This window comes from Astatotilapia calliptera, chromosome 4, assembly GCF_964374335.1.
Source record: "Astatotilapia calliptera chromosome 4, fAstCal68.1, whole genome shotgun sequence".
Lineage (NCBI taxonomy): Eukaryota > Metazoa > Chordata > Actinopteri > Cichliformes > Cichlidae > Astatotilapia > Astatotilapia calliptera.
In genome coordinates, this window is record NC_137425.1 from 2,620,285 (window position 1) to 2,639,215 (window position 18,931).

An 18,931-nucleotide genomic window follows, 5' to 3' on the forward strand; every position below is an offset into this window, starting at 1 on the left:
GTGAAGACCTGGGCGTCCACAGAAGACCACAGTGGTGGATGATCACAGAATCATTTCTATGGTGAAGAGAAACCCACTCACAACAGCCAAGCAAGTGAACACCACTCATCAGGAGGAGGGCTTATTGATATCCAAATCTACCATAAAGAGAAGAGTGCATGAAAGTAAATACAGAGGGTTCAGTGCAAGGTGCAAGCCACTCATAAGCCTCAAGAATAGAAAGGCAGGATTGGACTTTGACAGAAAACATCTGAAAAAGTCAGCAGAGTTCTTTAAAACTAAACTTTCTTTAGAAATATGAAACCAAGATCAACCTCCACCAGAATGATGGCAGGAAAGAAGTATGGAGAAGGCGCAGAACAGCTCATGATCCAAAGCATGCTACATCATGTGTAAACCACGATGGAGGCAGTGTGATGGCTTGGGTGTACATGGCTGCCAGTGGGACAGGGACACTAGTGTTTATTGTTAATATGACACAGGACAGAAGCAGCAGAATGAATTCTGCTCAAATCCAGCTAGATGCAGTCAGATTGATTGGGCGGTGTTTCATACGACAGATGGACAATGACCCAAAACATACAGCCAAAGCAAGCCAGGAGTTTATTAAAGCAAAGAAGTGATATATTCTTGAATGGCCAAGTCAGTCACCTGATCTTAACCCAACTGAGCAGTTCAGATGTTGAAGACTAAAGACTAAAGAAAGGCCAACAACTTAAACAGCAACTGAAGGCTAGAGGTGGGAATCACCATACATCCCACGATACGATATTATCACAATACTTAACGCACAATACGATACTATTGCAATTTTTTAAAATATTTTGCGATATTCAGATTCTGTACATAAAGGTAAACTTTATCAATATTCATTTTATCTAATATCAAAGTCTCACACTCAGTCTTTCTCTCATTTCACTTTTATTGTTGACAAACTGAACGGTTTGTATTACAGTCTAGTCCAACTTAACTGAATGCAACCACCTGGTACAATTATAGCTATTTATGAAAACTATGCAGCCCCTTCAGCAACTGAAGAATTTGAAAGTAAATTAAAACAAAACATAATTTTACATTAAATAAAAAAGTTTTAAACTTAATCAAAATAAAACATGTCTTAAATTAAAATAAGTAAACTGTCATGTTTATTGCTGCCAAAAAAAGTTAAACACATTTGACAGTGTCAGGATTCTTGCTCAGAAAAAGGATCAACGTGCTCTGAAGTCAGAGCACAAAAACCTTTTTTGTAACAAAATATCGATTTCTGCTGTCCCTGTATCGATACATTATTACCAAACAAAATATCACGATGCTACACAGCATCGATTTTTTTCCCCCACCCCTAGTAAAGGCCTGGCAGAGCATTAAAAAGGGGGAAAGCCAGCATTTGGTGATGTCCATGAGTTCAAGACTTCAGGCTATAATTGCCAGCAAAGCTTTCAACCAACTATTGGAAATGAATATTTTATTTTCAGTTATTTAATTTGTCCAATTACTTTCCAGCAGAATCCATTAATTTACTTTGAAATGAAGGGATTGTGTTAAAAAAATCATGCTTTAGTTCTTCATATTTTTATGCAATTTTTTTTTGTTCAACCCTGAAGTGTACAGGGAGCTACCAAACCATTTATAGAGGTGTTCTCAGGAGATGAATACACAACTTTATTACACACTCAGTGCAAAACTTGAAATTATAACAGTGAGAGTGAAAAATAAAGTTAATTTCTGACTCTCCTCCTGCATCTGCTGTTGTCCCCTCAGTGTTTCCGATACCGGGAGCATTCAGGAGAGTCTTCTGGTCACCGTGAATTCCAGTGGTTGGATGTACACGAGTGGACGCCAGCGGCTGACCTACACCTGCAGTCTGGATCTCATGATGTTTCCTTTTGATACGCAATCCTGCAACATCACATTTTCAACAATGAGCTCGAATGGTAAATATTGTAAATTGAGTCAGATTACCTCCAGAGCAATTGATGTAACAATTTATTCCTTTTTTTATTGTCTCCATAGAGAAAACGATAAAATTAGGAACATTCAACAGTGACAACGTGCTGAATAAAGTCTCAGCAGAGGCCATGGTTACAATGGGAGAGTGGGAACTCAAAAGCTTGATAACTTTTAATGGATCGAAAGCCAGAAACAGACTTAGATACATGGTAAGAAAATATTTTTGTGATGGGTTTTTTTTTGTGGACAGCTTTTTATCTCATGTCCAGGTCTGATGAATCTGCCTGTTTTACAGGTCACAATGGAGAGGAAGCCAATGCTGTATGTCATAAATCTTATCGTGCCGCTTTTCTTTTTCCTTATCCTGGATTTGGCATCATTCTTCATTAGTGAGGCCAGAGGTGAAAAGCTGAGCTTCAAAGTGACGATACTCCTGTCCATCTCCGTCTTACTGCTGATTCTTCAGGACATGTTGCCCTCCACAGAAAAGAGCCTGCCAATGATCGGTGAGCAGCCTTGTAGATCTAAGATCGAGATTTTAATGAGGTAGAGGGATTTTAGTAACAGTACACCGACAAGCAATTTCTCTGCACCTTCTAGCCACATACTGTGCTGGAGTTTTCGCCCTGGTGGGGATTAGTGTCCTGGAGGCCATGCTGGTGACCTTCTTAATCGATCTCGATTGTTATTGTGGTAAGAAGGCCCATGAGGCCCATGAGGATATTCAGCTGCAAACGGGCGATGTCACAGGTATGTGTTTGTAGATTTTCTTTGCAAAGAAACTAACACAGAGATCAATAAGGAGGAGTCAGTTTGTCTCTTTTCCTTCTGTTTGTTATCTCTGTTTTGTTTTTGTTTTTTGTGCGTCACTGGAGTATGGTGGTGTTTTTAAGCTTTTTCACCGAAAACAGCAAAAGTCAACCAGACCAGAAACGTTGTTGCAGCTTGCTCAATAAATGATCTCTTTCATTTCCCACTCAGAGTCTGCTGAAGCCGAAGAGACAGGCCAGGTAAAAGAAGACAGGTGTTACCTTCCTGAGTACTGTGACCTGCTGAAACTAATCCTGGATGAAGTGAGGGCAGTTCGAGGGGAAGCAGGAAGACAGTACAAAGAGAATAAAAAGCATGGGTGCTACAGGAGACTGGCTGAAATCACAGATTATGTGTTCTTTGTTTTATATTTTAGTACTTGTGCTTTGTTTCTGGCGTTCATGTACTTAGTGTGGATTGCAAAGGTTATTTGAGTTAGATTTGTTGCACCTGCCTACAAGCCTACACGGTGTGTGTATAATCTGCCAGTGCATGCTTATACGGTGTAGCAGTTACGTTGAAGCCAAGCACACCATTGTTTTTCTTGTGACATTACCAAGAAGTTTGATGTGTCACATGGCCCTCTTCCTATTGAAAAAACAAAAGTTGTATCCAAGATGGCCGACTTCTAAACAGCCACCATGGTCACCGCCCATCTTGAGGAGTTCGCCCCCTCACATATACTAATGTGCCACAAACAGGACTTTAATATCACCAACCATTCCCATGTTATTACGGTGTATCCATAGAAATGGCCCACCCTGTACTATATGATTGTAGGTTTTAGTAAGGTTTTGTTTGTTTTTTTTAATCTAATGTAATAAGTGTAGTTTACACACATCGATCCAAGTGACCTCCCATTTAGGGGATTTTATCTCAGTCACTATAAAACTACGATGTGTCATGGGTCTCATCACGTCAAAGTCACCCCACTCCATGTAATTGGTAATCAAAACATCGTTTCCAGTAAAGACGCGGCTAAAGCTAAAGCTACTTTGTCTCTAGTGCATGAAAGTCGTTAATAGAAATACAATAAAAGCACAACTCCGATGGAAACTAGCCCGGCTGGGACGGCAGTGCAGGAGGACAGCGCTTAATGATTCTTCTTAATGAGACCTCACAGAATCAAGAATAGATTATTTAGAGACAGACTGATTTAACTATTGATTGATTATTGATTTGCATTTATAACTGTTGTTGTTAACTTCTGCAAATTTTAAATAAAGCTTCTTCATTAAAAGTCAAGGTTTCCAAGCCGTATTACTTTTTAATTTTGTTAAGTTTGCTTGAAAGTGCCCGAAACCTTTTCTTAGTCATGCAGAATGTTTGTGTGACATGAAGCAGTAAGAGGATATTTACAGCCTAAACCTTTCCACTGACTGAACTGCAACGTTTTGGAAGGAAGCCGTCATTAACCAAAGTGTTATTATTATGATATTTAAATGCATTATTATTGTATTTTAAATGCTTGAGTAAAAGAAATCTAAATTTTAATGTTTGCTTAGTTATAAAAACATGACTATATTGGAAAATTATTTTCACACAGAAGGAGCCACGGCGAGAGGATGAGCCTGGTATCAAATGTAGATAAAAAGGAGACGTTTCATATCATAGCAGGTTTCCAGAGCAACCTTCTCACATGGAGATATGAGCCTTGAAATGGGCTTTTTGAAGTTTTCTCCAGTGGAAAGCAAATAACCTTAGCATAAAAAGTTTTTTGTGTTTGGTTGATTATTTCTTTGTTATAATCATACTTCATGTTTTCATGAGCGCAACTCAGATGCTCAACCTACAAATGCATTTTCCTCACAAATGTGGCACCATTAAGGCGAAATAAAAACAGGTTTTCCAACTATATAAAATTATTTCTAAGAAGGTTAAATACTTGACACTATATCCCATCATATCGATACCCAAAATTAGGTATAGAAAATAACTTGGAAAAAAATGAAGATTTTGGTTTTTATCCCTGTTCGACTTCGACAATTTTGTAGAGTTTGTGATTTATTTCCAGTTTATGTCACGATCCTGGGTCTTTTGACCCAGCGTTTTGAGTTTTAGTTTATTTTTATGTTTATCGTTTAAGTTCATGTCGCTGTCACCCCAGAGCTGCTGAGCAATAGGGATGGGTATCGTTTAGGTTTTATCTGATACCGGTGCCAAACCGTTACTTTTGAAACGGTGCAGGTGCTCAAACGGTGCTCAAACCGGTGCTTAAAGAATGGAGAACACAAACTTTGTCCAAAAATCTCTTGTTTTTATTTTCAGCAATCTCTTTTTTTCTGCAAAATGATAACCAAGTTAGCCTTTTCTGTTGATACAACATATCTCCTTTGATTGGAACCAGTGCTTAAACAATGAAAAATACAAACTTTGTCCTAAAACCTCTCATGTGTAGCTGTTTTTTTTGTAAAAAGATAACAATGTTAGCTTTTTCTGCAGCTATAGGGCATGTATGGTATCAGAAGAAGACAGCCGCATGTAACTACGACGGTGGTTGCTAGTTCACCTTACGTGCATTAATGTAATAACCTGGTTAGCCTACTCAACGTAAATTACACACGAACAACATTAAGCTACTCACGCAGAGAAGAACGGCTGCTGCTGCATCATCATCCTCATCATTTCTGCTACACTGGCAGGGCTAGGGGCCAGGACTCTCCTCTTCGGATTTTTGGAGGATGTTGCTAACTCCGGGTCTGATAACAGGCACCACACCTGCAGTAGATGTGCACGGTGTGAGGTCTCGCAGCAAGCTATCAAATACGGCGCATTTCTCGGCTTTTAAAAAAAATGCTATGCGTCGCCAGGTGTTTCATCAGATTCGAGGAGTTACCTCCTTTGACAGTATCACCTTAAATCAGGGGTGTCAAACTCAAATACACAGTGGGCCAAAATTCCAAACTTGAACAAAGTCGCGGGCTAACATTAATATTTATTGAAAAAAAAATCTTCCTCCAGATTTATGAATGAATCTTTTCTTATGGACTCAAATAAGTTTTGCTGGAAAACTGAATATGGAACAAGCAAAGCTTAATACTAAACAATATATATATTAGCTGTATAATACCAGTAGGCCAGCTCTAATAGTAATTTGGTATGGCTTCGCGGGCCAAATGTAATTAGGCGGGCCAGAGTTTGACACCTATGCCTTAAAGCACTTGTTGCAGGCTGCTGAGTTTGCATCTTTTGCTGTGAAGTACAGCCAGACTTTTGACAGCTTCGCCTTGGGCATTTTTAATCTGTAGCTCTGCTCTAAAAGAATGTACGTACCTGGGCCCGCCTACTATCCTCGGAAACGTAAAATGATTGGCTAGAATTCAAAGTGTATGACATCTCAGGAAAACAAAAAGGAACCGAAATGTGCGCTGCTTTTCGGTCTGGTTACTACCGTTTATGTCAGAACCGGTGCCATACCGGTACCCATCCCTACTGAGCAAGCCCTGTCGGTGAGTGATGCTGACTGTTTTTCACTCACTCAGTCCGAGCATTGTGACTATGGACAACCTGCTGCTGAGCTAAGCCCCTTCTATGATCTGTTTAGTTTTCCAGCCAGCTCCCACAGACACTTGTGAACCTGCTGTTGTGACTGAGACACCCTATGTTTCTCCACCAATTTCTTAGTCTGTGACTTTTTCTTCGCCTCAGTTGGTAAATACTAATGACAACAGAACGCCACCTGCCATAGTTAAACTGGCTAAAAAACTTGAACTTGATGCCACTGAGCTAATGAATCAAGTTGAATTTTGTGTTCCACAGCCAGCCATGTTCAAACACATTCACCATGTTTTAGAGAAAGACCAAGTTAACACAGTTCAAGCTGCACCTCAAGAGACTGTTTTGGGTGTGGCTTCACCCCTGGACTGTCCCGCTCACCAGCTTATACAGAGACTGTTAGTGAAAATACTCTTGAGCTCCATTCTGCACCATCTGTCCCTGCGCCCAAGGGCTTCTTTTACACCTGCACCAGTTCCTCGGGTGAAGGAGGCAGAGGTCCAGCGGATCCCTGTTCCGGCTCCCAGGTTGAGGCCTGCCAGGGCACAGTCGGTCTCCGCACCCTTTCCTACTCCTCGCGTGGGAGTGTCTAGTGTCCAGCAAGAGCCTGCACCCATTTCTGTTTCTGCTGGCAGCTCAGTTAAGCCCATCCAGCAGCTTTTCCAATGTTCTGGAGGCTCAGCGCCACCTCCTGGTCCATCACCCATGGCTTCCCCGCCATCGCCTGGTCCTGCCGTCACCTGGTCCCGCCTCGTCCATGTCCGGCTCAGCCTGCTCAACCTCGTCCACGTCTGGTTTGGCGTTGGCGGCCACCTTCCAGGATGCTGACTGGACATCTTCACCAGAAAAGACAGCCTTTGGACCTGCTCAATCGCCACCGTCTTCTCCGCGGTCAGCGTCCTGAACTGCTTCGTCACCACCACTGGCGCCGCGGTCGGACTCCTGAACATTATGGTTCTGAGACTTAAAGAGGCAGACTAGTTTGAACATAAAATCTTACATGACTTTATTAAATATACTACAGTTAATGTACAGCTAAATAAAATGGCCCTGCAATTTCGGTGGTCAGTGGGAGGGATTATTGGGCTGCTGCCTTCTCCTCCTGTGAAGAGGAGAATTTCAGGTGTGTTGTCATTATCTGCTTGATGTGAAGGCTGAACTGGGCTCAGATAAAAATATCAAAGCACAGTTTGTTCATCACTGGCTCTACTGCGATGCACAGCTGGTTTGAAATGTTGTAGCTGAAGTGATGTAAACTGAGCTCCGGTGTCTTTTTCCCCTTTTCAGATAGCTGTGAAAGAACTGTTTACACAGCGTGTGGGCTGAATGAAGTCACACACACACCTGTCCATGAAATGAAATCACATTTGAACAAAAGGAGGCTGTGTCTACACAAAGCTGCAATTCCTTGAAATTCACCTAATGTTTGTTTAAGCGCCTGAATTAAAGGTGGAAGTCTTGTGTATTTAAGTTTAAATCTTTTGTGGTAGCACAATCTTAGAAAGGAAGTATTTTTTAAAGAGGATTGTGAGAATTTTTCTAATATTTTTCACGTTCCACATTCATTGAGGATACCTCTTTAAAATGCAGGGGGCACATTACTGGGATGGATGGATGGATGGATGCGACCTGTTCTTGGTGCACGTTGCCTCTCACCCTGTGGTAGCTGCTACACAGTCCCGCCCCTCTGTGAGCCTATGCTGTTGAGAAATTTGCTGGACAGCTGGAAGGATGTTTGTGCTTAGGAGTACTCAATCTCAAGGTCATTGTACTGACTGACAACCTTTCCACTCCCACCTGGTCTGATAATGAGATCTCGTGTTTACTTTTTGCTTCGGCTCCCAGCCAACAATACTGATGCACAAAGGCCATTTGATTTAATATACTGGTGTCATCCATGCTATTATATTCTGTTTAATACAAGCGGCTTCACAGCGTAAGACAGTTTACTCAGACTATGGTAGGCAAACTGCCATGGCTGCTCTAAAGACTCTAGCTTGTCTTTCTTTAACTGGTGAGCTGTAAATGGATTCTGATATTGGTAAAAATGGTAAATGGTCTGTATTTGGATAGGGCTTTACTTAGTTCCTAAGGACCCCAAAGCGCTTTACACTACATTCAGTCATTTTGTTTTGCCCAAGGACACAACGACCGAGACTGTTGCAGCCGGGGCTCGAACCGGCAATCTTCCGATTACAAAACGAACTGCCAACTCTTGAGCCACGATCGCCCCGTGTTATGAAACTCTTTCTGAGATATTGTTGGATTATATGAAGTTTGAGGTGTTTGCACTGTTCATATGGATTTCTTCTTCCTAGCAGGGTTTTCCAGTTGTTAATCTGTTAAAAACATTGATAACAGCAGTGAAAGAAACAAAACTTCTCCTTGTATTGACACATTGTAATCCACAGTTTTTTAAAACAAACAAAGACAGATCCTACTACCATCCATGTTTATTATAAATTTGTCCTTAGACACATTCTAAAGATGGACCCAACATACAGTGGTTGTGCTCCCGGTTGCAGATTTTATTGGTATTTTCTGCAGATAATGTCACTCAGTCTCCACTCAGAGCTGGTCTCAGTACGCGCACTGCACTGGTCTCCCGCCTCACTATAAGAGAAGAGAATCATTAGTCAGGTCGCCACCATCTGTGGCTTCACCTGCCTACTGCCCCCTTGAGCTCACTGCACCATCCCTCCCCTGCAGCAGGGACCACACCTCCACCACACACGTATAAACCCACGTGTGTAAACCCTTCTGGTGTCACTCAAACCTCGGTGAAAAATGCCTTAAACGTTACAAACTGCCAGACTCAGTGAAATAATTCTCCTTTAGCTTTTGTGCATTTGCATATTTCTGGTATTGTTATCATCATGATTCCACTTGGCAGGAGTTACATGTGTTTACGCTGAGAAATTATTACATTTACTCCCATTTTATTCATACTAAAAATAACCAAACAACTGACTGATTAAATGGTAAAATGAGTTCTGGTGAAAAATCTTTGAACAGATGAAATCACATGAACTTGTATATATGACTCTTTTACTTCTGATTATCTATTTCTTCCATTTCCTATACAGAGTCTAATGAAGCTGATGAGAAAGTCCAGGTGAAATCACAGGACGAGGACCTTGGTCGTGCCTGTGAGCTGCTGACATGAACTGAAAGCAGCTCGAAAACAAGAAGAAAGACGAGACAAAGACAATGAATGTGTTAATCTTTATAATTATCAATTTTGATTATTCTTCATAAAAAATATGTATTTTTGTGCCTTTTTGTTTGCCATCCACTTAACCAAGTTTTTGTCACATGACAGCAGTCTAACCACATGTTCAGCCCTCCTTGTCCTGGCCACCTCCTCCACCTCTACTGCAGGGACCACCAAAGCAGCTGAGAGAAATAATCTCTCCAGTGTGTGCTGCGTCTGCCCCGGGATCTCCTCCCAGTTGCACATGCCTGAAAAACTTCACCTAAAAGGAGCACAGGAGGCATTCTTATCAGATGCCCGAGCCACCGAGGAGCGTTGGCACTACTCTCTGATACTTAAATTCCTCCCTGGGTCTGGGAAGAGTTGCTGCCCTGACACTACATCCTCTGACCTTGGCCTCAGACTTGGAGGCGCCAATTCTCATTCCTGTTGTTTAACATATGGTTGCAGACGGCCCCAAAGTAATCCCGGGGTCCCCCAATTCTCATACACTCTCAGATTCGCACTGTATCTGTTTTTATGGGCTATTTGTTGCTTTTATTATTTTATTAACCATGGCTAAAGCTTCAAATGAGGTCAGGTTGTTTGCACTTAATGCCTGATTGCCAAAAGCCACGGGGTCAGACTGCTCTAACTGCTCACGGCTCGTTATGAAGTCAGTGAGAAGGGATGTCTGATGTGGTAATCTCAGGCACAGAAGCCCCACCCACCTGCCGTCTGACGAGCATCCAATGTGAAAAAGGGAGGAGGTGCTGAGGCATGCTACTGCGTGTTTGCACCACCACAGTGAGTGTCACGTGAAATTCTCAGACTTAAACCTGGAACTGAATCTTAAACAGACCACAGACAAATATCAAAGTTAGTCATCAGTAACTTGTAAACTCTTCTCAGTTTCTTTTTTTGTTTGTTTCTGTCATCAATCTTTTTCTTATGCTTCCATCTTCAAGCTTATGGGTTTTTTGTACTTTCAACCAAATAAACACTCTTTGTTGGTTTGAATCCGCCCACATGTCACTCTCATTTCAATAAGGCTAAGCAGAGGTTATCAACTTGATAACTTAACCCAGGTTTTGATAAGTTTCCCAGATGAATGTGCCTGATCCCATCGGTGGATCACTGACTTCCTGACGGACAGGAAGCAGCATGTGAGGCTGGGAAAGAATGTCTCGGACTCCCGGACCATCAGCACCGGCTCCCCTCAGGGCTGTGTTCTTTCTCCTCTGCTCTTCTCCCTGTATACCAACTGCTGCACCTCCACCCACCAGTCTGTCAAGCTAATCAAGTTCGCAGATGACACCACCGTTATTGGACTCATCTCGGACGGGGACGAGTCTGCCTACAGGAGGGAGGTTGAACGTCTGGTGTCCTGGTGCAGCCACAACAACCTGGTGCTGAATGCCCAGAAGACAGTGGAGATTATTGTGGACTTCAGGAAGCACACAGCCCCACTCCCCCCCATCATCCTGACTGACACCCCCATCACCTCTGTGGACTCATTCCGCTTCCTGGGTACCACCATCACCCAGGACCTGAAGTGGGAGCCCACCATCACCTCCGTCATTAAGAAAGCCCAGCAGAGGATGTACTTCCTGAGGCAGCTGAAGAAATTCAACCTGCCAACACGGACGATGATGCAGTTCTACACTGCAATCATCGAGTCCATCCTCACCTCCTCCATCACCGTGTGGTACGCTGGAGCCACTATCAGGGACAAACAGAGACTGCAGCGTGTTGTGCGCTCTGCTGAGAAGGTGATTGGCTGCAGACTCCCATCTCTGCAGGACCTGTACACCTCCAGGACACTGGGGCGAGCAGCTCGGATCTCAGCTGACCCTTCTCACCCTGGACACAGTCTGTTTGACCTGCTCCCCTCAGGCAGGAGGCTCCGGTCCATTCGCACCAGAACCTCTCGCCATAAGAACAGTTTCTTCCCCTCTGCTGTTGGACACATGAACAATAACCGTATGACTGTTCCCACCACTAACACATGACCCTACGCTGTGTCACTGCATCATTCCATGTTTGCACTGATCACCACCTGCACTCATGTATATATCTATCTAGTTAGCACTTTCAATTTTAATTTTTATGTTTATTTAAGTGTTATCTGACAGTATGTTTGCACTAAGTACCGCAGCAATTTCCTAATGTTGTAAACCTGCTCAACATTTGGCAATAAAACCCTTTCTGATTCTGATTCAGGGTTAATCAGTTTAGTGCTCACATGGTTGGAGCTGAGAGCAGCTGACCAATCAGAAACACAGATGAGCCCACTGGCGGCGCATTGACTTTATAAAGCAAATTAAAACTACAATATTAGAAAATATCAAGAGATTAAACACATATAACACACTGAAAGCAGTTAAAGCTGCAGCAGTGTGTGTGTGTGTGTGTGTGTGTGTGTGTGTGTGTGTGTGTGTGTGTGTGTGTGTGTGTGTGTGTGTGTTTCCAAAGCTCTGTGGGAGTGTGCAGTCACGATTGTACAATGAGTGTGAATTTTAAATGCTTTGGTCAGCAGTATGGAAAAGACTTGTATGGGCAGAAATCTGTGCCATCGGAAACTGAATTTGAATAAGTTCAATTTGAATTTGAATTGCTCAGATTTATGGAAGCCCGTTTCCGCCACTAAAAAAAAAAAAAAGGATCCATAACTCAAAATTTTGAGTTATTTTCTTGAAATTTCGAGTTATTTTCTCGAAATTTCAAGTTATTATCTCGAAATTTCGAGTTATTATCTCGAAATTTCGACATATTAACTCAAAATTTTGAGAAAAGCAACTCGAAATTTCGAGTTAGCGCTGCCAATCAGTAATCTACGTGAATGACGTCATTTCCATGTTACCCGGAAGCTGAAGCCCTCAGCTACAAATGCTACAGCTAAGCTACCGGTATTACATCCAGTCGTGAATGCACAGATTGCTGAGTGTTTTCAGCCTGGCTTCACAAATGATGTGTTATTAGCTGAATCACATGGTGTTACTATCAGCAAACATACTTTAATTTGTTGGGATCCGTTTTTGAGTGCGCGGTCCTGCGCCATATGCTTCCGGGTAACAAGAAAGCGACCTCATTCACGTATATTTTTGATTGACAGAGCTAACTCGAAATTTTGAGAAAAGTAACTCGAAATTTCGAGTTATTTTCTCGAAATTTCGAGTTATTATCTCGAAATTTCGAGTTATGGATACTAGCTTTTTTTTTTTTTTAGTGGCGGAAACGGGCTTCCATACCGATTGAATCTGAATTGTAACTTGAATAAATGCTTTTGAAAACTGAATTTGAATTAGTCTAATTTGAAATTGAATTTATGGTTTGAAAATGATCATCACTAAATTGAAATTGAATTTATATTTTGAAAATGAATTGATTTGCTTTGAAACTGCATTTTATCCTTTAAAAATTCAGCTCTCGAATAATTTCAGTTTCACTTCTCACCATTCAGTTTCAGGTCTACAATTCAATTTCAGTTCCAAAATTCAGTTTTTTGGAACTTACATCCGGTTCCGGTTCAAGCGCAGATTAATAGAACTACGTTTTACTAGCGGACCGAAAGTGTTACTGACGGGAATCTACAGCGTCTTGAGCTGAATTAAGACTTCAGAAGTCATTCGTCATGTCGAATGACCAGCGGATAAACTCTCAGGTTGGTAATAAATGTACTACATGTATAAGAACAAGCGTCATGTTAACAAAAGACAGCCGTAAGGTAACTGTTATGCTTATTGTAGCTGTTAGCTAAAAACGCTAATTTAGCGTAGTTTGCCCTGAATTCAGCTTTGACAAACAAATATGATCGACTGTTTCTAGTAGAATTCCAAAGTTGTCATCTTGGACCCTCTCAGAGTACCCCTCTGTATGCTTGCAGAGACCCCTACAGTAGGGAAACATGCAAAACAGTGTCCAAACCTTTGTGTTTTAGCTTTATTTATGTCTTACACAGCATCCCAACTCTTTAGCTGACTTAATAACTTTAGCTAAAGTGAATAGTTAGTCTAATTCATTAGTGCAGCATTACTGGATCACCTCTGTTTGAAGTGATATAATATGATATACAACTATCACTGAAACAGCAAACTTTGTAAATAAGCAAACAACACTTCTCATTCTCTAAACGTTTGGCCACAGCTGTAGATTACACTATCAGTGCTTGTTCACTCTTGACAATAATTACATTTCTAAATTCTCTTTGTGCATTTACAGGTAAACAATATCTAATATTTTATCTAAATGACTGCTTTGTCTTTGAAAAGGGTGAAGAGCCTGAGGCCGGTGACAGTCCAGTTCTACTCTAAGTACATCCTTACAGTGGCTCACAGGACAAGGCCACATTCCTGTCCTGCCAGAAGAGAAGACAAACTTCAGAGTCTTCATGCAGTTCAACCACACCTTTCATATTCCATATGACAGGGGTCTCAAACTCCAGTCCTCAAGGGTGGACTGGAGTCATGCAACTTTTCCATGCCCTCGAGGACTGGAGTTTGAGACCCCTGCCGTATGGTGTTCATGCTGTTTTCTACCCCACAGTTACAGCATGTCTGACTGCCTGTTCAGCATATGCAAAAATATGAGTTTAAGCATGTGATGACTAAGGCCTTCCATTATGGTGTTTGTCATCACATGTCACAGACATCTGGATGATCATTTGGAATAAACTAAAAACTTGTTACTTCATCTTTTATCTTTATTATTATTATTATTGTTGTTCTTATTTTACACTTTTCATGGTTAGGCATTAGGTTTATTTGTAGTAGTCCTTTCCAACGTCTTTCCCTCTTCCATGTTACTGTGTCAGCATCTATTTGGGTTTGGAAGTGGAACAGAAAGTCAGGAAATCCAAAGTGCCATTAAAACCAGAAGAGGTTCTTATATTTCAGAAGAAGGGATTAATTCAAAAGAAATGACCTCAATGCCATATTTTATTTAGGAACACTAGAGAGCACTTTGCAAAATAACACATTCTTATAATTTCACCCTCAGATGAGCCAAGCTACGACTGTCAGGGAATGTGATGTAGGTACAGAGCATATGAGAGTGGTTAAGTTAATGTCTCTTGTCTAGATGAAGGCACAATATGGATCAATGGCAAGGCGTAGAGATTCAGTATCTTCAGTCTTCAGTGGACACCCCATTTCTGGCACAAAACACCTGTAAAAGATGGTCGATTTAGGAGGTGACCCGACAACTTCAGCCTGTCAAACATAGTAATGGAGCAGCATGTTTAAAAAATATATCTAATTAAGCATGCACTCAGTACCCTAAGAATTATTATGGTAGTTAAACACAGTGATAGTTGTATATCATATTATATCACTTCAAACAGAGGTGATCCAGTAATGCTGCACTAATGAATTAGACTAACTATTCACTTTAGCTAAAGTTATTAAGTTAGCTAAAGAGTTGGGATGCTGTGTAAGACATAAATAAAGCTAAAATACAAAGGTTTGGACACTGTTTTGCATGTTTCCCTACTGTAGGGGTCTCTGCAAGCATACAGAGGGGTACTCTGAGAGGGTCCAAGATGACAACTTTGGAATTCTACTAGAAACAGTCGATCATATTTGTTGTCAAAGCTGAATTCAGGGCAAACTACGCTAAATTAGCGTTTTTAGCTAACAGCTACAATAAGCATAACAGTTACCTTACGGCTATCATTTGTTAACATGACGCTTGTTCTTATACATGTAGTACATTTATTACCAACCTGAGAGTTTATCCGCTGGTCATTCGACATGACGAATGACTTCTGAAGTCTTAATTCAGCTCAAGACGCTGTAGATTCCCGTCAGTAACACTTTCGGTCCGCTAGTAAAACGTAGTTCTATTAATCTGCGCTTGAACCGGAACCGGATGTAAGTTCCAAAAAACTGAATTTTGGAACTGAAATTGAATTGTAGAACGGAAACTGAATGGTGAGAAGTGAAACTGAAATTATTCGAGAGCTGAATTTTTAAAGGATAAAATGCAGTTTCAAAGCAAATCAATTCATTTTCAAAATATAAATTCAATTTCAATTTAGTGATGATCATTTTCAAACCATAAATTCAATTTCAAATTAGACTAATTCAAATTCAGTTTTCAAAAGCATTTATTCAAGTTACAATTCAGATTCAATCGGAGCAATTCAAATTCAAATTGAACTTATTCAAATTCAGTTTCTGATGGCACAGATTTCTGCCCATAGACTTGAGCTACAATATTAATAAAATCTATCATATTGCTGGAAGGGAAGCTGGCTGTAGTTTAACAGACTTATCAGAATCACAGCTCGATTGTTAAGACACAGGAGGACCTGAAGGATTACAACCGTTTTTCATTGAACACCTCTGCAGCTGAGGGTGTGTTTAAATGCCTGAGAGGGAAGTACCGGTTCAGCTCAGTTTGTGGACTGAAATAACGTAAAAACAACTGTGTCAGGCGACACGTTTATAAACTCATCTCCAGTAAATGTGATTATTATAGAAGGGCGCTGGTTCATGCTGGCATCCGTGGTAATTTTGCACCAAATCTCACTTGTCTGATGCCAGAATTGTAAACGCCAATAAAAGAAGGATTTCATTCACTGGGATTTCAGTGTGAGCCCAAGACCCAGGGACTCTGCTTTATTATGGCACAGACAGGTATGCCATATGTCATATGACATGTACACGTGTACATGCCGCTAGAAGGGTCGCTCATATTGATAACCCTGACAGTCCGAAAAGGCGGGTAATAAATTGTGGCTAATTCAAATAGACAAATTTATCAAATGTTTTTGTAAAACGCGAGGCAGAATAAGCTAAAGGTTACCATAAAAAATAAATATAATTAATATGTGGTATTAAACTCTAAAACATGGAGTCAAATTTCAACCGTGATTTTACAGTAGGGTCGTCAAGTTAACGATTATAAGATGGGGCAAAATGTTCAAAATAAAAGCTTCTTTGGTCAGCCAACGGGCTGCCTTGCAACTAGGGTAAACAAGCCTTTACTTTGAAAATCAGTAACGGAAATGTGTGCTTGCGTCAGAGGTAGTTTTATTTGACTGGTTGACCGAACCAGCTGAGGTGCTGGTTCGGTTAGTTTACTGCTGAAGTTAGCGCCGTGTTAGAGACGTATTTCTTTGTGGAAATGTGTTTTTATTTCCCGCTTTACACCGACTTCCAGGCTGCCACATAAAGGCGAACCAGTCCGTGCTGGCTGAACTGGAAAAGTGAGCTTTTTTCGGCTAGTGAGTGAGGATTTGGTCCCGAGCATCCTGCTAGCTTAGCAGCTAAGTTAGCAACACAAACCAGAGAGGAGGGAGGTGAGCAGTGTTTACTTTCATTTCCAGTAATGACAGCTCTGTGGCAGCTCGATATCTGCAGAATAACTTGATGAATTTATGTATTTTTATTAGTAATTATTTTATGCTGTTATTCAAACGTGATAGATGTGCTAGTCTGACGTTATACTTCCCGAATGAGCGGTTGCCATGCAAATGTCAGCTCTCTGAAATTACATAAACTCAACTAAATGAAGGCAAAGTGGCCAGCGAAGATACACATACTTAACGTTTAGTAGGTCATATTTGTGGCCATGGCTCAAAGGAACTATGGCAATACAGTTTTTGTCACTGACAGCTGGAAGAAGACATGTGACACTGAACACAAACCTTCAGATTTAACGCGTCATATTTCTGCCGAATTAAAGAGCAGCTCCTAAAAGTTAATTAATGTCCCAGGTTGGATTTTGTGCTTGTACTTCATGGAAATGTTAAGGTAAATGCTAAATTACACGATAAGTTACCGGGTTTTTGTTTCCATGCAAGTAAGAAAAGATTTAGCACTTCGAATGACACTCCCCCTGAAACTTAAGAAAAGATAATTGTTATCATCATGGCAGTAACGCAACAGGCTTCATAAGCTACCTGACTGCTTTTTCTTTCTGTCCAGGTGAGAGGTGAGAACCAGGGTCACCGACCATGGCAGGTGGGATTACAGACACAGGAGAGCCCTACTCTCCATTTGTAAGTTTCCAGCATGCAGGAGTTATCTCCCAGTCTCTCTTTGAATATTTAAAACACTCCCTTGCTGGTTTAAAACAGCCTCTCCTACTAAAGCACACTGTTACGAACACATGAAAGGGCGTTTAATGTTCAGCACATTATGACCTCTAAAGGCTGCCACACTGTCCTGCTTTTGGTTGTAATTTGTAGTTTAAAGGAAACAAAGGACGGTGTGTTAGTCACAGCTTTCCTGTCAATGAAAAGAGGAAAATCGAAGGAAATTGTTTGACTTCCAAGCGTGGCTGTGCTCTCGTCACTTCTGTCCCAAAGCAGCTGATGCATTTAGTCACTAAAGGAGCTAAGAGATGGTGCTGGTTGTGAGGACACCTAAACACAAAATCAGTGCTGATAGTTTAATTTAATTAAAAGTGTTTTCAAAGAAAGAGTAACACAGCAGCTATGTGACGGCCAGGGAATGATTTACTTGACCTGGATAGAAAATTAGAGGACATTAGTGTGTGATGGTGTCACTGTAGGAACCAAAGACTGGAAAGCAATGATCTTTCAAATTTTAGAAGAATTAGCTTTAAATCAAATCAAATCAAATCACTTTTATTGTCACATCACATGTGCAGGCACACTGGCACAGCACATGCGAGTGAAATTCTTGTGTGCGAGCCCCACAAGCAACAGAGATGTGCAAACACAACAACACAAACGAGCAAAATACAAGAATGGCCAACCTGAAACTAATAAATATATGTACAATATATAATACTGTATGCATTTCTGGATGTGTATACTAAATATTTTCCTACGTGTGTGTGTGTGTGTGTGTGTATACACACATTTTTACAAATTAAATAGTAAAAAAAAATAATAAAATAATAATAATAATAATAATAATAATAATTATAAAATATACAGAGTTGAATATGTGCAAAACAAGTGGCAAAAAAAATAGCAGATTGAAACTGCTGAGGTTAAAATCCCGATTAAAAAGCCGCAGCTGTCGTCTTTGTCAGAGCTCCTTTTAAGGTCAGGCACATGCTTAACCACCTGACTGGCCTCTTTGAAAATGCTGTAGTTGCAGTATTGTTGCTTTATCGCCAACCTTGGAACTTGTTTGAACAAAGCTCTTCGAAGCAGAGAGGGTTAAAAGCCTTGTCACGGGGCCTGAGATTGAACCCCTGACATTCAGAAACCCGGAACCCTGTGAGCTGAACAACCACGTTAAATACTTCATAAAGTTAGGACACGTCTGTGTCAAGTTGCCTCAGAAATGTATCCATGTTACTTTTAGGATCGACTGTTGTGCTTCCTTATTATCAGGCTTTCCTAAAAGCTCTCTGAAAAGTCTTCAGTTGATTGAAAATACCACAGTGAGAGTACTAGCTTCACTCTCAGACTGCAGGCTTGTAGTTATATTTACTAGTTGTTGTTCATGTTCACTGTATGCAACGTTTTTCTCCCCCCTTTGGTTGATCCTGCTTCTACTG

General features: G+C 41.0%; 2 protein-coding genes and 2 long non-coding RNA genes across 5 annotated transcripts in view; 3 read left to right on the top strand and 1 right to left on the bottom strand.

Annotated features, from left to right (window-relative positions):
• LOC113020221 (C-reactive protein-like) overlaps positions 1–18,931 on the bottom strand; it is a 438,825-nt gene that overhangs the window by 31,567 nt on the left and 388,327 nt on the right. The window lies entirely within an intron of this gene.
• LOC113021450 (uncharacterized) lies at positions 1,607–4,005 on the top strand. The gene is made up of 3 exons (XR_013908757.1): positions 1,607–2,159; positions 2,246–2,456; positions 2,551–4,005. It is a non-coding gene; the product is annotated as an uncharacterized LOC113021450 (long non-coding RNA).
• On the top strand, positions 12,132–14,140 carry LOC145428502 (uncharacterized). The gene is made up of 2 exons (XR_013908787.1): positions 12,132–13,112; positions 13,720–14,140. It is a non-coding gene; the product is annotated as an uncharacterized LOC145428502 (long non-coding RNA).
• The window catches only part of slc38a12 (solute carrier family 38 member 12), a 75,913-nt gene continuing 73,460 nt past the window's right edge, over positions 16,479–18,931 (top strand). For both annotated transcript variants that reach the window (XM_026163992.2, XM_026163993.2), the window contains exons 1-2: positions 16,479–16,751; positions 17,380–17,453. In XM_026163992.2, the coding sequence (XP_026019777.1) occupies positions 17,409–17,453 (45 nt within the window). In that variant the 5' untranslated portion in view covers positions 16,479–16,751; positions 17,380–17,408. The remainder of the gene's footprint in view (positions 16,752–17,379; positions 17,454–18,931) is intronic.